The sequence below is a fragment of the Oreochromis niloticus genome, linkage group LG23 (genome assembly GCF_001858045.2).
Source record: "Oreochromis niloticus isolate F11D_XX linkage group LG23, O_niloticus_UMD_NMBU, whole genome shotgun sequence".
NCBI classification, from domain to species: Eukaryota; Metazoa; Chordata; class Actinopteri; order Cichliformes; family Cichlidae; genus Oreochromis; species Oreochromis niloticus.
This window is the reverse complement of record NC_031986.2, coordinates 2549535-2567987: the sequence shown is the minus strand read 5'-3', so window position 1 is coordinate 2567987 and position 18453 is coordinate 2549535. Positions and strand designations below refer to the sequence as shown.

The 18453-nt window shown below is 38.0% G+C and overlaps 1 protein-coding gene across 6 annotated transcripts in view; it reads left to right on the top strand.

The window, feature by feature from the left end:
• Positions 1-18453, top strand: part of LOC100700501 (dystrophin) — a 69708-nt gene that overhangs the window by 17425 nt on the left and 33830 nt on the right. For all 6 annotated transcript variants that reach the window (XM_025902986.1, XM_025902985.1, XM_005459233.4 and 3 more), the window contains exons 2-3: positions 17714-17775; positions 18080-18154. In XM_025902986.1, the coding sequence (XP_025758771.1) occupies positions 17714-17775; positions 18080-18154 (137 nt within the window). The remainder of the gene's footprint in view (positions 1-17713; positions 17776-18079; positions 18155-18453) is intronic.

Below are 18453 nucleotides of genomic sequence, written 5' to 3'. Positions count from 1 at the left end.
TGAAAAGGTTGAAAATTTTGCAGAAAAGAGGTAAATCAGCAGAATTTCTGCAGAAAAGAGGTAAAGAAGCAATAAGTTGCGCTGAAAAGAGATGAATCAGCAGAATTTCTGCTCAAAGGTGGCTATTCATTTCCCTGAGCCAAAGTCACTCTTACAAAGAAGAGGTGGAGAGACGGACAATTCTGCTGAAATGAGCAGAAGCTGATAAGAGGTGAAAAGGCTGAAAATTTTGCAGAAAAGAGGTGAATCAGCAGAATTTCTGCAGAAAAGAGGCAAAGAAGCAGAAACTTGCGCTGAAAAGAGATGAATCAGCAGAGTTTCTGCTCAAAAGAGTTGTCTTTTTTCTGAATACAGCCAAAAAAGCTGGAATTTGTGCTGAAAAGGGGTGAAAAAAATGAAAATTTTGCTGAAAAGGGGTGAAGAAGCTGAAGAAGCTAAAGTATACTAAATCAAAGTATTTGTGCCAAAACATAGTGTTTCTGCCATATTGTGGTACTACTACATTACAACATGAATACGGATTAAAGATGAAAGAAACTGGCAACAAATTCCTCCACTACAAACCAGTCTGATACCACTTCTTTGCAGTGTTCACTAAGGCACTACCCAAAAGGCGCCACAAGAGGGCACTCCAACACAAGAGATGAGCAGAATTTCTGCTGAAAAGAGGCAGAAGGTTCTGTATGTAGAAAAAGAAACACTGTTGAACCATGTGTGAAATAAATAAAGAAATGAAATGAAAGAACAACCTGGTTCTGCTCAAATTCACCAATCAGAGGTACTGCCTCTGTCTGCTTCATCAGGCTGTGTACTTGTTTCTGCCATGGAGCGTTAACAAGAATCTGAGGTCCATATTAGAAAAGCTGCTAAAATCATAAAACTTTGCAGAATTGTAATAAATGATCAATATAAATTACAGGTCTGTGATAGTGTATGAATTTGTAGTGAAAAAAAAAAACGTGGACCAAGGTGGGATTGAACCCACGACCTTTGAGCTGCAGAGCCGTGTCATTACTGATTGCGCCACCTGGAAAGGGGGCGGCGGTCTGAAAGACAGGTACTTGGGCAGTCAGAAAATAGATCGCGGTGAGAGGCGAAAAACGCCGTTTTTTGGAGTTACAAAACGTCGTGTAACTCAAAAACTAGGAGGGCTAGCAGCATAATTCTTGTACTGGGTGAATCAGCGGACTTTGGTGTATTTTGACTGCGATTTTCATAGCTCGTTCTACCTTCGTCGCGGAGATATGACGAGAGAAGAAACGGCTTCATTTCCAGAGTTTGAAGACTGAGAGAAGGACAGATTTCCACCCCTCAAACAAACGTAATTCATTGCTCAACGGTAAGATAATTGTAAAAACTGCTTCCACTGTGAGTGTCAGCAGTGTCTGAAGATATATTGGCACAAGCCTCATGTCCTAACTTTGCTTTGTTAAAGAGATATGGCGATTTTAAAATGCCTCCCGTTACAGAATTTCAGCTCTGAATTTCAAAACCTCCCCATAGACTTTGAATAGGGAGTATTGAGACCTTGTGTCACTCCGAGGCAAATTGCGAAAAAACGGTAAATCTCACAATAAAGATAGTGACATTGCCTGAAAGCCAGCAAAAATACCTACGTTTTGATGTATAATTTGTGGGGGTTGAGTGCAAATTGAGCCAGTAGCAAGAAGTTGTTTAGACATGAAGAGAAAATTCAGAACGGACCAGCACTCACTCTGACTTAATTGCATAGCAACCATAGCAACGCATGTATTTTCTGAAAAATCACAATTTTGCAACTGAAAACTTAAAGAGAGATAAGATTAAAACGGTAGAAGATCTGAAAAAGCTGAATCAGACAGGAATAGCCCAATAATCTGAGAACATTTTAAAGTTTGAATGGAGTTTCTAGGTGAAAGTATGACAAAGTAGTTAAGTTTCAAAGACAAGCAAGTTTTAGCAGAATTGTGGAAGTTTTCCATTCATTTCAATGGGACAAATTAAAGGAAAAAAGTGTAATATTTTAAAAAGTATAACAGTAATAAACACCAAAAGTCATAGCCATCATTAGCAGAAAGAGCAGAACAGTATAGAGTTTGAACTGAAAAAATCGGCTGAAAACTGAGAAAGTAGTTAAGTGCCAAAAAGTGTACGGAAGCAACTAGAGGAATAATAAAGAACTAGAAAAATTTGCATTTCCTGCGAAAATGCTGTGTGGATGCCGGAACGCTGAAGCTGTCTGCTGAAAATGACTGAAAAAGATGAAAAGCTGCAAAAATTGTATGGCAGTAAAGAAACTGAAAAATTATGCTGAAAACAAGTGAAGAAGCAGAATCTTTTGCTGAAAAGAGGTGAAAAGGCAAAATTCTGCTTAAAAGGGGTACAGACGTTCAAATTTGTACTGAAAAGAGGTGAAAAGGTTCCTTCTGAAATGAGCAGAAGATACTGAGATTTGTACTGATAAGAGGTGAAACGCTGAAAATTCTGCTTAAAATAGGTGAATCAGCAGAATTTCTACTGAAAAGAGGTAAAGAAGTAGAACGTTGCACTGAAAACAGGTAAATCAACAGAATTTCTGCTAAAAAATAATTTCTGTTGAAAACACCTGAAAAAGCTGGGATTTGTGCTGAAAAGGGGTGAAAAAACTCACAATTCTGCTGAAACGGGGTGAAGAAGGGGTGTTGGGCTGTTGAGAAGAGTTAAATAAGTTGAACTGATATAAATACTATGTTTTAGCACAAATACTATGGTTTGCTATAAATACTACGATTTGGCACATATACTATATTCAGCACATATACTTTAACATATGATTTAGAAGAAATACTATGACTCCATACAAATACGATGCTTTGGCACAAATACTATGATTTGCTATAAATACTATGATTTGGCACATATACTATGATTTGCTATAAATACTATGATTTGGCACATATACTATATTCAGCAGATATACTATAACATAACAGATATACTGTGATTATGCAGACATTCTGTTTTTACACAAATACTATAATATGGCAGAAATACTATGATTCGGCACAAGTACTATGATTTAGTACAAATACTATGATTGGGCAGAAATACTATGTTTCAGTACAAATACTATGATTTGGCAGGAATAGTATGATTTAGCAGAAATAGTATGATTGGGTACAAATACTACGAAATACTACAAATACCTGAAAACAGGTGAAGAAGCACAAATTTTTGCTGAAAAGTGGTGAAAAGAAATTTTGCCATGAGCAGGATTTGAACTTGGCTTTCCTGGTCTCAAAGGAGCTACTCATCTCACTGAGCCAAACTCATTCTCTCAAAGAAGAGGTGGATAGACTGACAATTCTGCTGAAATCAGCAGAAGCTGCTGAGAACTGTGCTGATAAGAGGCGAAAAGGATGAAAATTTTGCAGAAAAGAGGTGAATCAGCAGAATTTCTGCAGAAAAGAGGCAAAGAAGCAGAATGTTGCGCTGAAAAGAGGTGAAAAAAATGAAAATTTTGCTGAAAAGGGGTGAAGAAGCTAAAGTATACCAAATCAAAGTATTTGTGCCAAAACATAGTATTTCTGCCATATTGTGGTATTTGTGCCACAAAAGTTACCACATTACAACATGAATACGGATTAAAGATGAAAGAAACTGGCAACAAATTCCTCCACTACAAACCAGTCTGATACCACTTCTTTGCAGTGTTCACGTTTACTAAGGCACTACCCAAAAGGCGCCACAAGAGGGCACTCCAACACAAGAGATGACCTATGTACACTGATGCACTTAGTAACAGTCAGCCTCCTACTTAGCCACTACGTAATACAGCGATATTACAGTGTACAAATTCACATAAATTTGCAGGGGGAACAAACAAAGCAGGAACAAGCCTAAAACAATAAAATAACTGGGCTGCCATAGCTATTGCTAACTAGCACATATGCTAAAGGTAACTAAAACCAATACACACAAGTAGCAGGGTAAACATCTTAAGCATGGAACATTAACTCACGTTTATGTGACACACACCATCCCCAACAAATACAGGATGGGCTATTTGCTCCCCTTCCCAGCAGCTCTCTCCTCAATCGTTAGCCCAGGAACGAAGGAAGACCATCTAGCTCAGAAGTACCATGAATTCCCTCACTGCTCAGAGGCTGCTGGGTAATGTAGCTCACAATAACACAGGTTTTTCTACAAGCACAAATACTATAACATAGCAGAAGTACTGTGATTTTGTTGAAATACTATGCTTTAGGACAAATAGTATGATTTGGCAGAAATACTATGTTTTAGGACATATACTATGATTTGGCTCAAATACTATGATATAGCAGCAATACTATGTTTTGGCACAAATACTATAATTGAGTGCAAGTACTTTAAGATAACAGAAATACTATGATTTAGCAGAAATACAATGTTTTTGCAGAAACACTGTAATTTCACTCAAATACTCTGAAATAGCTGTAATACTATGATTTGGCAGAACATAACAGAAATTCTACGACTTAGTAGTAATACTATAACATAACAGAAATATTAACTGGGCACAAATACTATAATTTTGCACAAGTACCATGTTTTGGCAAAATCCCATAATTTGGCACAAATACTATGATTTCGCAGACACTATGATTTAGCAGAGATAATATGATTTGGCAGAAATACTAAACTTTGGCACAAATACTATAATTGAGTACTTTAAGATGAGAGAAATACTATGATTTAGCAGAAATACTATGTTTCAGTACAAATACTATGACAAAGCAGAAATACTACGACTTAGAAGTAACACTATAACAAAAGGGATTCCTCAAAATACTATGAAATTGCAGTAATTCTATGATTTGGCAGAAATACTGTACTTCGTACAAAAACAATGCTTTGGTACAAATACTATATTTTGATTTGAATACTATGATTTGGCACGAGTAGTATGATTTAGTACAAATACTACGAATTGGCAGAAATACTGTGACTTAGTAGTAATACTATAACATAACAGATATACTGTGATGTTGAAGACATAGTATGTTTTTGCACATATGCTACGATTTCGCTCAAATACTGTGAAATTGCAGTAATACTATGGTTTTGAAGGAATACTATGATTTGGTAGAAATACTATGCCTTAGTAGTAATACTATAACATAACAGATATACTATGATTTTGCAGACTGTCTATGTTTTTGCACAACTAGCACAATGTGGCAGAAATACTATGATTTGGCACAAGTACTATGATTTAGTAGAAATACTCTTATTGGCACAAATACTATGTTTCAGTACAAATACTATGATTTGGCAATAATACTGCGTTTTAGCACAACTACTGAGATTTGATTGAAATACTATGATTTAGAAGAAATACTATGACTTCGTACAAATACTACTATGTTTTGGTTCGAATACTATGATTTGCAAAAAATACTATGATTTGGCACAAGTACCATGATTTAGTACAAATACTACGAATTGGCAGAAATACTGTGACTTACTAGTAATACTTTAACATAACAGATATACTGTGATTTAGCAGACATAGTATGTTTTTGCACATATACTACGATTTTGCTCAAATACTATGAAATTGCAGTAATACTATGATTTTGAAGGAATACCATGATTAGGTAGAAATACTATGCCTTAGTAGTAATACTATGACATAACAGATATACTGTGATTTAACAGACAATATGTTTTTGCACGAATACTACGATTTCGCTCAAATACTATGAAATTGCAGTAATACTATGATTTTGAAGGAATACTATGATTTGGTAGAAATACTATGCATTAGTACTAATACTATAACATAACAGATATACTGTGATTTTGCAGACATAGTATGTTTTTGCACAAATACTACAATTTGGCAAGAAATACTATGTTTGGACACAAATACTATGATTTGCTATAAATACTATGATTTTGCACATATACTATAATCAGCAGATATACTATAACATAACAGAAATTCTACGACTTAGTAGTAATACTATAACATAACAGAAATTTTAATTGGGCACAAATAACATGATCTGGCACAAATACCATGATCTGGCACAAATACCATGATTTGGCAAAAAAATACCATGATTTGGCACAAATACAATGATATCGCAGAAATACTATGATTGGGTACAAATACTATGATTTGGCACAAGTACTATGACTTAGTACAAATACTATGATTTGGCACAAATACTATGATTTAGCAGAAATACTATGTTTTAACATAAATAATATCTTTTGACAGAAATTTCTGCTAAAAGGTACTATTTCTGCTTTTTAGCAGAAATACTGCAATTTTGCATAAATACTATGATTTGGGATAAATACTATGATTTGGCAGATATACTATATTCAGCACATATACTATAACATAACAGAAATACCTCCACCTACTAGTAATACTATAACATATCAGAAATGTCATGATTTGACACAAAAACCATGATTTGGCACAAATACCATGATTTGGCAAAAATACTATGATTACCCAGAATTACTATGATTGAGCAGAAGTACTAAGATGTAGTAGAAGTACTTTGATTTAGCAGAAATACTATTATGGAGGAGTAATACTTTAACATGGGAGAAATATTGATACACACACACATACACAGAGCCTAAAGGGAACAGTGGCTGTTAAGAGTCTGGGCTTGGTATATCTAGGTCAGTTAAATTGGCTGCACCTGCTGTAATCAGCCCTTACACACACAGACACAGAGAGAAGTATGAGTCTTCTTCAGTGTATTTCTCACATTCAGGACTCCCCTTGAACAAATGGCCATAATTTCCTAACCGTAGGGGCTAGAACGCTCATTCTGACACCGTTTTGTTCAGAAGAGATGGGGGAATCTACAGGTCTTCATAATTCAGAGATAAAATATAAATTATTGAAGATATATGACTTGTAATACACTGTAACTGAGTAGAGGCAAAGCAAAACTGCCTTGACTTGCCCTCAAACAACGTTTTGTAACTCTAAATCTATATGGAGCATCAAAATCATTCTTTCACTGTAAGAAACAGCAGGCTTTGGTGAACAGTCATGGAAATTTTCAGGTCTCTGTGGAAATCCATCAAAAAGATATGACGAGAGAAAAAAGTGCCGCTTTTCCAGAGTTTGAAATCTGAACAGATCTGAGCGAATGATGAATTTCCTACCCTCAAACAAGTGTAACTCATTCCAGAACGGTAATAGGTGAGAAAAAACTTCTTGAATTGTGAGCATCAGGAGTGTCTGAAGATATATTTGCACAAGCCTCATGTCTCAACTTTGTTTCGTTAAGGAGATATGACGATTTGAAAATGCCTCTCATTAGAGAATTCCAGCGCTGATTTTGAACAAACTCTCCATTGAGTTTCTATGGAGAGTTTTCAGACTTTATGTTACTCTAAGGAGATTTGCAAAACATCTATAAGTCCCACAAGAATAATAGTGACATTTTCTGAAAGCCAGCAAAAATACCTACGTTTTGATGTATAATTTGTGGGGGTTGAGTGGAAATTGAGCGAGTAGCATGAAGTTGTTCAGACAAGTGGTGAAAATTCAGAAAGTTTCACTGTCCACTCTGAGTTAATTGCATAGCAACCATAACAACGCATGTATTTTCTGAAAAATCACAATTTTGCAACTGAAAACTTAAAGAGAGATAAGATTTAAACGGTAGAAGGTCTGAAAAAGCTGAATCAGACAGGAATAGCCCAATAATCTGAGAACATTTTAAAGTTTGAATGGAGTTTCTAGGTGAAAGTATGACAAAGTAGTTAAGTTTCAAAAACAAGCAAGTTTTAGCAGAATTTCTGAAGATTTCCATTCATTTCAATGGGACAAATTAAAGGAAAAAAGTGTAATATTTTAAAAAGTATAAGAGTAATAAACACCAAAAGTCATAGCCTACGTCAGCAGAAAGAGCAGAACAGTATAGAGTTTGAACGGTGAAAATCGGCTGAAAACTGAAGCAGTAGTTAAGCGGCAAAAAACGTACGGAAGCAACCAGAATAAAGTATAATAAAGAATAAAGAGAAACAGGAACTCAATAGTGTGGAAGCCCTTTTAGGGCATCCACACAATAAAGAGAAACAGGAACTCAATAGTGTGGAAGCCCTTTAGGGCATCCACACAATAAAGAATAAAGAGAAACAGGAACTCAATAGTGTGGAAGCCCTTTAGGGCATCCACACAATAAAGAGAAACAGGAACTCAATAGTGTGGAAGCCCTTTTAGGGCATCCACACAATAAAGAATAGAAGAACAATACTGTGAATGCTTTTACAAGCATTCACACTAATAAAAATGAACATGGTTAACTTCGCTGAAAACGAATTTTTGTTCACCTGTGAAAAAATAAAATAAAAATACATTTAAAAAAACCCAAATACGAACAGCCAACATATACACACAAAATCAAATATGGATACACAAATCAACAAATACACAAGAAATCAAATATGGATATACAAATGTACAGAGAGACACACACACACAGGTCTATGCCAGTCAACCAGTCTGAATATATTATATTTTTATCCAACAATGAGATGCTGCCCTAAAAAGGGTCTTTGTGTGTGTGTGTCTTTCTTTCTCTCTCTCTCTCTCTCTCTCTCTCTCTCTTACATACACACACACACACACACACACACACACACAGCAGCATCAGCAAGTGAACAGGGGCTAACAGCATGTTTCTAGGTCAGTCAAACAGCTGTGAGCTTCTCAATTTGAATCCACCAATCAGAGAGGCTGTGTGCTTTTTCCCGCCAAAACTGGTGCACCAAGTGCAGGCTTTTACACACGCAGCACAGAGAGACACAGGATTTTTGCAGTCTATTTCTCATAGTCAGGAATCTCCTCAAACAAACAGCTATAAATTCCTAACCGTAGGGGCTAAAACGGTCATTCTTAGACCGTTTTGTTCAGAAGACATGGGAGAATCTTGAAATGTTGACCATTTAAAATAAAAATATGAAATATCATAGATATATGACATAGATGATTGGTTATCTAAGAAGCCACGAGGGCCCCAATATGCAAATTTGAATGTGTCAGGCCTCAGATATGATTTGCTGGCTGGGGAGCCATGAAGGCAACAATATGCAAATTTGAATGTGCAAGCCCTCAGACATGATTGGTTGTCTTAGAAGCCATGGATGCCCCAATATGCAAATTTGAATGTGCAAGCCCTCAGATATGATTGGTTGTTTTAGAAGCCATATAAAAAGCAGTAAAACTGTACTATGATTTGGTAGAAAAACTATAATTAATCAAAAATACTATATTTGGCAGAAATAGTATTTTTTAGCAGAAACACTACATTTAGCACAAATCTTATGAAATAGCAGAAATAGTATGATTTAGCAGAAATGCTGTATTTAGCACAAATACTGAAAAGCAGCAGAAATGCTATGACTTAGCATAATAGTAATAACTTAAATAGAAAAATTGGAAAAGCAAAATGAACAGCTGAAAAAATCCTGAACATGCTAAGGGTCCCTCAAATGTAATTGTTAAATGAAAAAAAAATCAGCAAAAAAAAGTATAACAGTCACACAATCACAAATATGTACACATATGGAAACACACAAGCACAGAGAGACACACACAGGATCAAATTCAGTCAACCTGTCTAAATATATTGAATTTAAATCATACAATAAGATGCTCCCATAAAAACTCTCTCTCGCCCTCTCTTTCTCTCTCTCTCTGTCACACACACACACACACACACACACACACAGCAGAAGAAAGTGAACAAACAGGGGCTGTGCATACTGTGTTTCCTGTATGTCTCTAGGTCAGTCAACCAGCCTGGAGCTGCTAAATTTGAATCCACCAATCAGAGAGGCTGTGTACTTTTTCCCGCCAAAACTGGTGCACCAAGTGCAGGCTTTTACACACGCAGCACAGAGACAGAAAGGATTTTTGCAGTTTATTTCTCATAGTGAGGATTCCCCTCAAACAAATGGCTATAATTTCCTAACCGTAGGGGCTAGAACGGTCATTCTTACACCGTTTTGTTCAGAAGAGATGGGGGAATCTTACAGTGTTGACAATTTATCATTAAAATATGAATTATCGAAGATATTTGACTTCTAATGCACCATAACTGAGTAGAGGCGAAGCGAAAACTGCCCTGACTTGCCCTCGAACAACGCTTTCTAACTCTAAATCTGTTTGGAGCATCGATATCATTCTTTCACCGTAAGAGACAGCAAGCTTTGGTGAACAGTCATGGAAATTTTCAGGTCTCTGTGGAAATCCATCAAAAAGATATGACGAGAGAAAAAAGTGGTTCATTTCCAGAGGTTGAAATCTGAAGAAATCTGAGCGAAGGACGAATTTCCTACCCTCAAACAAGTGTAACTCATCTCAGAACGGTAATAGGTGATAAAAAATTTCTTGAATTGTGAGCGTCAGGAGTGTCTGAAGATATATTGGCACAAGCCTCATGTCTTAACTTCGCTTCGTTAAGGAGATATGACGATTCGAAAATACCTCTCATTACAGAAATCAAGCGGTGATTTTGAACAAACTCCCCATTGACTTTCTATGGAGAGTTTACAGACTTTGTGTTGGTCTGAGGAGATTTGCCAAAATTCTATAAATCCCACAACAATGATTGTGACATTTTCTGAAAGCCAGCAAAAATACCTACGTTTTGATGTATAATTTGTGGAAGTTGAGTGAAAATTGAGCAAGTAGCAAGAAGTTGTTCGGACATGAAGAGAAGACTGCGAAACTTACAATAATAAGAAGAAGAATAAATCCGACGAATAGTAATAAGTGTGCCTCTTGGCATAGGCACACTTAATAATAAGAAGAAGAAGAATAAATCCGACGAATAGTAATAAGTGTGCCTCTTGGCATAGGCACACTTAATAAAGAATAAAGAGAAACAGGAACTCAATAGTGTGAATGCCTGTTTAGGCATTCACACAATAAAGAAAAACAGGAACTCAATAGTGTGAATGCCCTTCGAGGCATTCACACAATAAGAATAATAAATCCGACGAATAGTAATAAGTGTGCCTCTTGGCATAGGCACACTTAATAAGTATCTCTTAAAATTTTTCCAATAATGAAACATTTGAATATAATGTAGACAAAAACGAAAAATAAAACGATAGTTACGGATCAGGACTCCCCGGTCCTTACTGCGCATGTGCAAAGTCGGACCGTACAAATGGGGTCTACCCGATCCATACCGCGCATGTGCAGGGGTTTTCTTCTTCTTCTGTTCGTTTAATGGCAGTTTACTCCCCAGTGTACGAGGATACCGCCACCTGCTGACCAAGCGAATGAACCCTATTGTAAACTGAATTAGCGTCATTACAAATGCGTGTTAAATTTGATTTAGTGATAGTCGAGTGTGTTTATGCTTGTCTGTGTGGAGAGGATTGATTGGAATAGTGATGATGATGTCCGCTATCACTGTCAATTGTCAGTAAACATTTCATCTGGCTGATGAATCTTCACGTGACATATTACAAAGTCTGTATTATTAACTCTGTAATTAGGCGCCATTCTTCTTATTTTACGGCGCTGTTGTTCAATCGGGGAACGCTCTCTGTTGAGGAGGAAAGCATGAATTTGTTTGTATACGGATTGTTCATTGTTTAAATGTCCCGGTAGTCGAAAAGGAGGCAGAGCTGTTGAGAAATGCTAGGAGCTAACTGGGTGCTAACCGTATCATTCAAATATATTGAATGTTGCAATGTTGGCAAAGAGAGGAAGTGATGTAAGATTTGCGCATGCGGGGTACTGATCGGGTTTCCGGTACGGATCGGGTAGCGACAACACACCCGACCCATCCTTCAAATTCGGGGAAAAGGAGGACGCATTTGTCGGCTGCATTCGGAGGAGTCTACGAATTTGGACAGCCTTCGGCGCGTCGCTGTGACATAATCGGTCTACAAATGCATCCTCAGGAGGATGCAGCCCATGAATTTGGACACAGCTGTTGTTTGCAGCCTCTGCGATGCTTTCGACCAAAACAGGCGCAGCTTGATGACACCATCAACATGCGCTATTGCGGTAGAGCGGTATAGTCAAAATCTCTACCGTTGGCCAAATTTATATCGTTTCTACCGTATACCATTTCTACCACCCACCCCTAGCCGGAGGTGTGTTTTTTGTTTTTGTTTTGTTGTTGTTGTTGTTTTTGGTTGCAGGCGAATAAGCTGTTCAGCTTCTTTGCCACCACAGCATTACCATCAGGTCTGGGTTTGTAGTTAGTGATATTTTGGCCGCACCCTCCTCAAGTTATTGCTGTAGAGGTGGTCCTCAATTATATATTTATAATCCAGCTTGCCCTGTCTGATTCCCATTTTCAGGTTTGCCTGGACTGTACTGTACACCTCACCAGACCTGAAAGCAGTGTTTTTGTTTCTCAGCAAGGTCCTGACCTTTTTTGTCATTCAGGATATTTGGTGGGCATACACCTGGTGGCATTTGACAGTGGTTACAGTGCTTGGACTGACACACATATACGCACACCTTCATGACTTTTTTTGCACAGTACTCAGTCTTTTGCACATTTCTGTTGCGTCTGCACTGTCTTGTGTCTCTATCATGCTGTTCTGTCTGGTGTTGCACTGTCTTTGTTTTGGTTTTTGGTTTTTTTGCAATTTTTGCACATTTCACGTTATGTAGTCCTGTGTTGATTGTCTGTTATATGTCATATGTAGCACCATGGTGTTGGAGGACCGTTGTGTCGTTTCACTGTGTGCTGTGCCACTGCACATGGTTGGAATGACAATAAAGCCACCTGACTTGACTTGACATGCTTGATGTAGAAGAGTATGGATGCAGTGTACCCATCCAGGTCCTGAGATTCAATGATACTCCAGTCTGTATTTTCAAAACAGCTTTGCAGCTGAGAGGTTGCACCATCAGGCAATGTTTTAACAGTTTTTGAAGTAGAGGGCAGCAGTTTTCTTTACCTTGGTCCAACTGGCCCAAGTGAGCTGTTTGTATGGCCCTGTATATGCTTAATTTTTGGAATAAACGTTATCCAGTGTGTTTTTCCTGGTTGTAACAGTTAAAATGCTGATGGAATTTGGGGAGCACTACTGAAAAGACTGAAGTCCCCGGCTATTATGTGTGCTGCTTCTGTGTATTTATTCAGCTACTAATGGCAATATGTAGGAGGCTAAGGACCAAGTTAGCTTCAGTATTTGGAAATTTTCAAGACTGCTGTGATCAGGATAGCTGAAATCCCACTGTGGAGGACAAGGGGTCTGCATTTAACTGTCAAATATTCTAAGTGTGGAGAGCAATGACTGTCTGCAGTCTAAGTATTTTTGGCTGATTTTTCATGAATATTAATGCAAATATCCCCACGTCATTGTTTTCGTGAGTTCTGGTTTCAGTTTAAGGGGTGTAGGATATGACTCGTTAGCTTCACAACTGCATCAGGTAATGCAGGATAAAGCAACAACTCTTGAGATTATCAAAGCGCAACCGTCCTCAATGAGTCTATTGTCTTCCAACTGTAGCCTCAGCTCATCCATTTTGTTCACAACAAACCTGGCATTTGTGAGGAAAAGGCTAATGACCTGAGTTCTGTGCGGTCTTTTCCTTAGCCTTTCCTACACACTAGCTCTGCAGCTTTGTTTCTGTTTCCTGTCCTGCGAGAGCACCTCCTAGTGTTCTGAGGCATTGTGAACAATGAACCCAGTGTTCTGGCATTGCCTGCTGGTATGTTGTAGGAGTGAAGAAATGCCATTGTAAAAGTTTGTTTGCTCTGTGAACCTAATAACAGGTGGTTTTGTCAGATGCACGTGAGGTTTGCTGGACAGACTGTTAATGAAATTCTAGAAAAGATGTACAGAAATTGCACCACATCTCAGATCACGTTGAATGTCGTCCCTCAGATTGTGACAGGAAGATGTGTTGACAGTTTGGCTATAGTTGACAAAGTCATGCTGTGCAAACCTGTGAAGAAAATGGCAATCATGGCGTGATGCACCTTCTCAGTTCTCAGGTAGTGTAGGCTTCTCTACTTAAGTCTGCTATTTGGACTTCAGTAGAAGAATATCATGTCCTTAAATATGACATCCAACTCTCGCTAGCCGTGATTAAGTTACAGGTAGGTTTATGACAGGGATCCTCAAGAACTCATACAAGTTCTTGCACTTGTTGCCATATAGTGCTATGTAACTTAGCTGCCTATCATGTTAGCATGTGAAATATAAATTGTCCCAAGATATTATATCAAATGTTATTTCTTGTGTGACAGCCACAAGTCGCTTATTTGTACATACCATATTGATTCTGATAAGAACACGTGGAGCTGAATCGGAGTTGGTCTTTTAGCTGGTAAATGGATTGGTTCCCAAACAAAAACCAGCCCTGGCATTTTTGGGTCCAGTCGGCCGAGCATGATCGGTCTAAAGACCACAGATGGCCACGTCAAACACATTTGTGCAATTTCTCAAAGCAATGGTAAAGTGCAAAAGAAAAGAAATGTAAAAATCAAACAAATTAGGTTATATAACTAATAGTCTATGTATACAAATATAACATAAATGTAGATTTTTCAGTTTATTTGATGAACAATTTTTGTAGTCAAAGTAGCCAATTATTTTACTTAATTAATTAAATCTTTCCCTCCATCTATTTTCTTACCACGTTAATTACACCATTCTCTCTCTTTCTCTCTGAGTTGTTGGGGCTGCTGTCCCTCCCCCTGCATTTCTCCACAGTTCGTTCTAGCAGCAGCTTAACTGATGACTAGTGTCCAGCGACTTGTTGCTACTTGTTGCTGGTACTACTATTGACAATGCTAACAGCTAACATCTTAGTTAATTTAACACATATCAGTGGGACAATTTGTAGTTTTCCTCTTCTTGTTCTGGCCTAGTTTTTCAGCTCCTCTGTTTTCGCTTTTGTTTCTTTATCAACCACTTCTTCCACACAAAACTGTTTTCTACAAGGTGCACAAGTGTGCGAGGAATGTAGAGGGGTGTGGTTGCGTTACCTGGTGTTGGAGGAGCTGGGGATCGACTCTGTCATGATCCGCAGTTCGTGCACACAAGCGGGATCCAAAAACAGACTCATTACGCTTAATGCGAGCATGTGCAGATTTTATTGTTTTAACAAAAGGTGACCCGGAACAACCAAGGAAGCAGAATCGCAGAACTGAAGGAAACCGGGAAGACAAATTACACAGGGATGCATTAATCAGGGCCGTGGGAGGCTGCAACAGAAAGGGGAGAAGATTACTAGTGAGCAGGGAGATTGAGGGACATTACTAAACACGGCTATAGTAATTTTCCATACGATCAGAGCCGGACCGTGGGGCTCAGAATGGGGAAGCATGTCCGTGGAAAGCAAATCCGAGGAGGCAGGGATGAGGACGGATGGTGCACTTAGAGATCCGAGCAGGCTAGAGGACTTGCAGATGGCAGACACAAAACGCTGGATAGTAACCTGGGCAAACGGAGGCAGAATTAACACAGTTCATGTAACACTTAGATATGTACAAAGCTTTGCGGGGAGCCTAGTTACCACTGAGGGGTAACTAACGGACTGGCATAGAGCATCCGTCAGCGCAGGGTTAAACAGTCCTCCTGGAAATCGCCTGGAATGGGATGCAGGTGTGATGGTGATGGCCCAGCCTGGGGGTGTGGCCACCAGGGCATCCCACACACTCCTCAGACACAGAGCCACGGACCATGACAGAATCAGTGATTGTTGAGTTTATATTTATCCATTTAGGCACAGTGACTAGTGTAATTTCATACTCTGTTGTGTGTACTGGTTATCTTTAAAAGTATTTAAAACTGAAATGATCAGTTTAAAAACGGATCACATTTTCATTAAAAAATAAAAACTAATGAGTTAAATTAATGTAATGTAATTATGAGCATGGATGGAGAGATGGAAGCTTTGTGTTAACTTTTGGATAAGATCACCCATTCCTAATATTCCTTGAGCATTTAGCACCATGTAAACTTATATGAGAAGGACCTGACTTGTATTTGGTATTAAAGGTTATTTAAGTTTGTCCATTTATGTTCCTGCTTAGCCCAGCAGCTCATTTCTGACCAGGTGTCGTTGGTAGGTTCCATTTCTTTTGTCTTTATCTGAATTTTGTCGGCCTGTTTCTTTGTGTCTGGCAATCACATTGAGCTCTGTGTACACTGAAAAGGTTACATTGCCAGTTTTCCATTTCACCAAGTATGATAATTTCAGATAAACGTTGAATTAGTTAATTATTATACCCTTCAGAACGCAGATACAATGATGGACATGCAATATCCAAGCAAACATTCTGACAGCAGAGGTGATCTTTAGATGTCAAAAAAGAAATGCAAATCCTTTAGATATCATATTATAGTTGTTCTTCTTCTACACACCATACATATCACTCATTGTTTTCTGAAGGTGCAAGTCACGCACTTGTGCGCCCAGTCTGTTTATCTTCAGCACACAAACACACACACAGAGCAGAGTCTCTTTTAAGTGGCAGTCACGAGGAAAGAATCTGTAATGGGAGAATGACACAGCAACCATTTAGCTCTCTTTCTTCCGTTCTGGCTGTGTCGTACTTTCCTGATACAGTGGAGATGAAGATGCTGTGTTTTTTTGTTCTTTTTTAATATTATGATAGTGAGAGGAGAATCGTATAAATGGCAGAATTCATGTTTTTAATTTTGTTAAAATGAATCTAACTCATTGACTAAGGTTTATTTTTTGTTCCTCTCAAAGGATTTCCCATCTTCTTGCATGTAAATGTACCACTCACAGCACTATTTAGCTATATACCATATGGCTATATATGTATAGTCTTTATTACTGGGCTTAGTCAAATTTTTTTAGGCTTTGTCATCTGCTTGGTACACATGAGGAAGCAGAAGATGAGTTTCACCTGAAAAACATGCTTTGATTGGGCGACCATACAGGCTTAAAAAAAGCACACTCCTTACTTTTCCAATGAAAAGGCTTTTTACAGTGAAATAAATATATTATGTGGGACAATGTGCTCTGTGAACCTGTTCTAGTCACAGTGGCTTTGACAACATGAAATCAAAACCAAATGAGTGTGATCTCAGTTCTCATTTTACATGATCATTTTTTGTGAAGAGGTGTTCAAGACTGCGTGTCTCCATACTTCGATTAAAAAAATACAACCCTGGTTTCATTTTATTGATTATGAAGACAAAACATGGGAGAGCAACTTTTCTAGACTATAATTTTGTGGCAGCTGTCTTAATGGCCATTATTCGAGAGAACTTTGAGTTGTTTCCACATTAACAAAGATCATTTTGGCTAATTAAACAATTATGAAATGGCTTTCGTTTTGAAGCATTACATTTCGTTCTCTTGCTGTATTGAAAACCGACCATTTTTAGGATGTTTAAATATTGACCCAGCAATCTTTTGGCCAATTCAAACACACCTGAGCAAGTAGTTGATATTTAATTGTTATCATTTTGTTGTTGTTTTACCTTTTCCCATTTTACAAAATAATTATTAATATATTATTAATTCATTAATGTCCAACACAGGAAAATAATCTAAAATGATCAGGTTTAGTCAGCCCAGCTGAATTGCTTTCCATGTGGATGTAATTGTTACTTACTGGATAATGTATTTTGCATAAACCTTGAAATTACTGCTCTTTACATGTTTCCTCTGAATATAGGCTGATACGTCAGCCTAACCAACACTTCTTTGTGATACCTGATGTGCATTTCACTCATGTGTTGCCTCTCTGTCCCCTTCTAGCCATCAGACCCAGACAACATGCTGGGACCATCCCAAGATGGCTGAGCTCTACCAGTCTTTGGGTAAGACACTTCCTGCTTATAGACTTTTTTGGTCTTTTTGACTAAAGTCTTTGAAACAGGGTGCCATATGATCTCAAAACAAGTGACTCCACATACTGAAGAAGATGGGGAAAAAAGAATGTGCTTGCTCATTGGGGGTCGTCTGATTCTCGGTATTATTGTAGGATTTCTGCCTTACAATACTAAGCACCTTTGAGGTGGCTGTTATATACATAGAATTGAATTGAAATGAAGAAGCACTATTGGTTGAAGTGAAAGCACTGATAAAACAAATGCTCTCTCTTCCTCGTATTCCTTTCTCTAGCCGATCTGAACAATGTTCGGTTCTCAGCCTACCGCACAGCCATGAAGCTCAGACGCTTGCAGAAGGCTCTCTGCTGTAAGTACACTTTCTGTATATACACTTCTCCTGCATCTGTGTCACACAGGGATGTTGCCTCTGGGTTTAAGTCCTTTCCTCCCAACACAAGTGTGTCTGTCATTGTGTTGATACCCTCCCACACGCCTCCTTGGCTCTTTCTCTTTTTGTGCTTTCATTAAATTCACCTTATTTTCTGCTCTCTCTGAATTTTGTCTTTACCTTCTCTGGACTATTATTCTTTTACTCTCTGCACTCAACCTGTGTGTGCGTCCATATGAGTGTTTATTCTATAGAATGCAAGCTGCTTATAAGTTAAG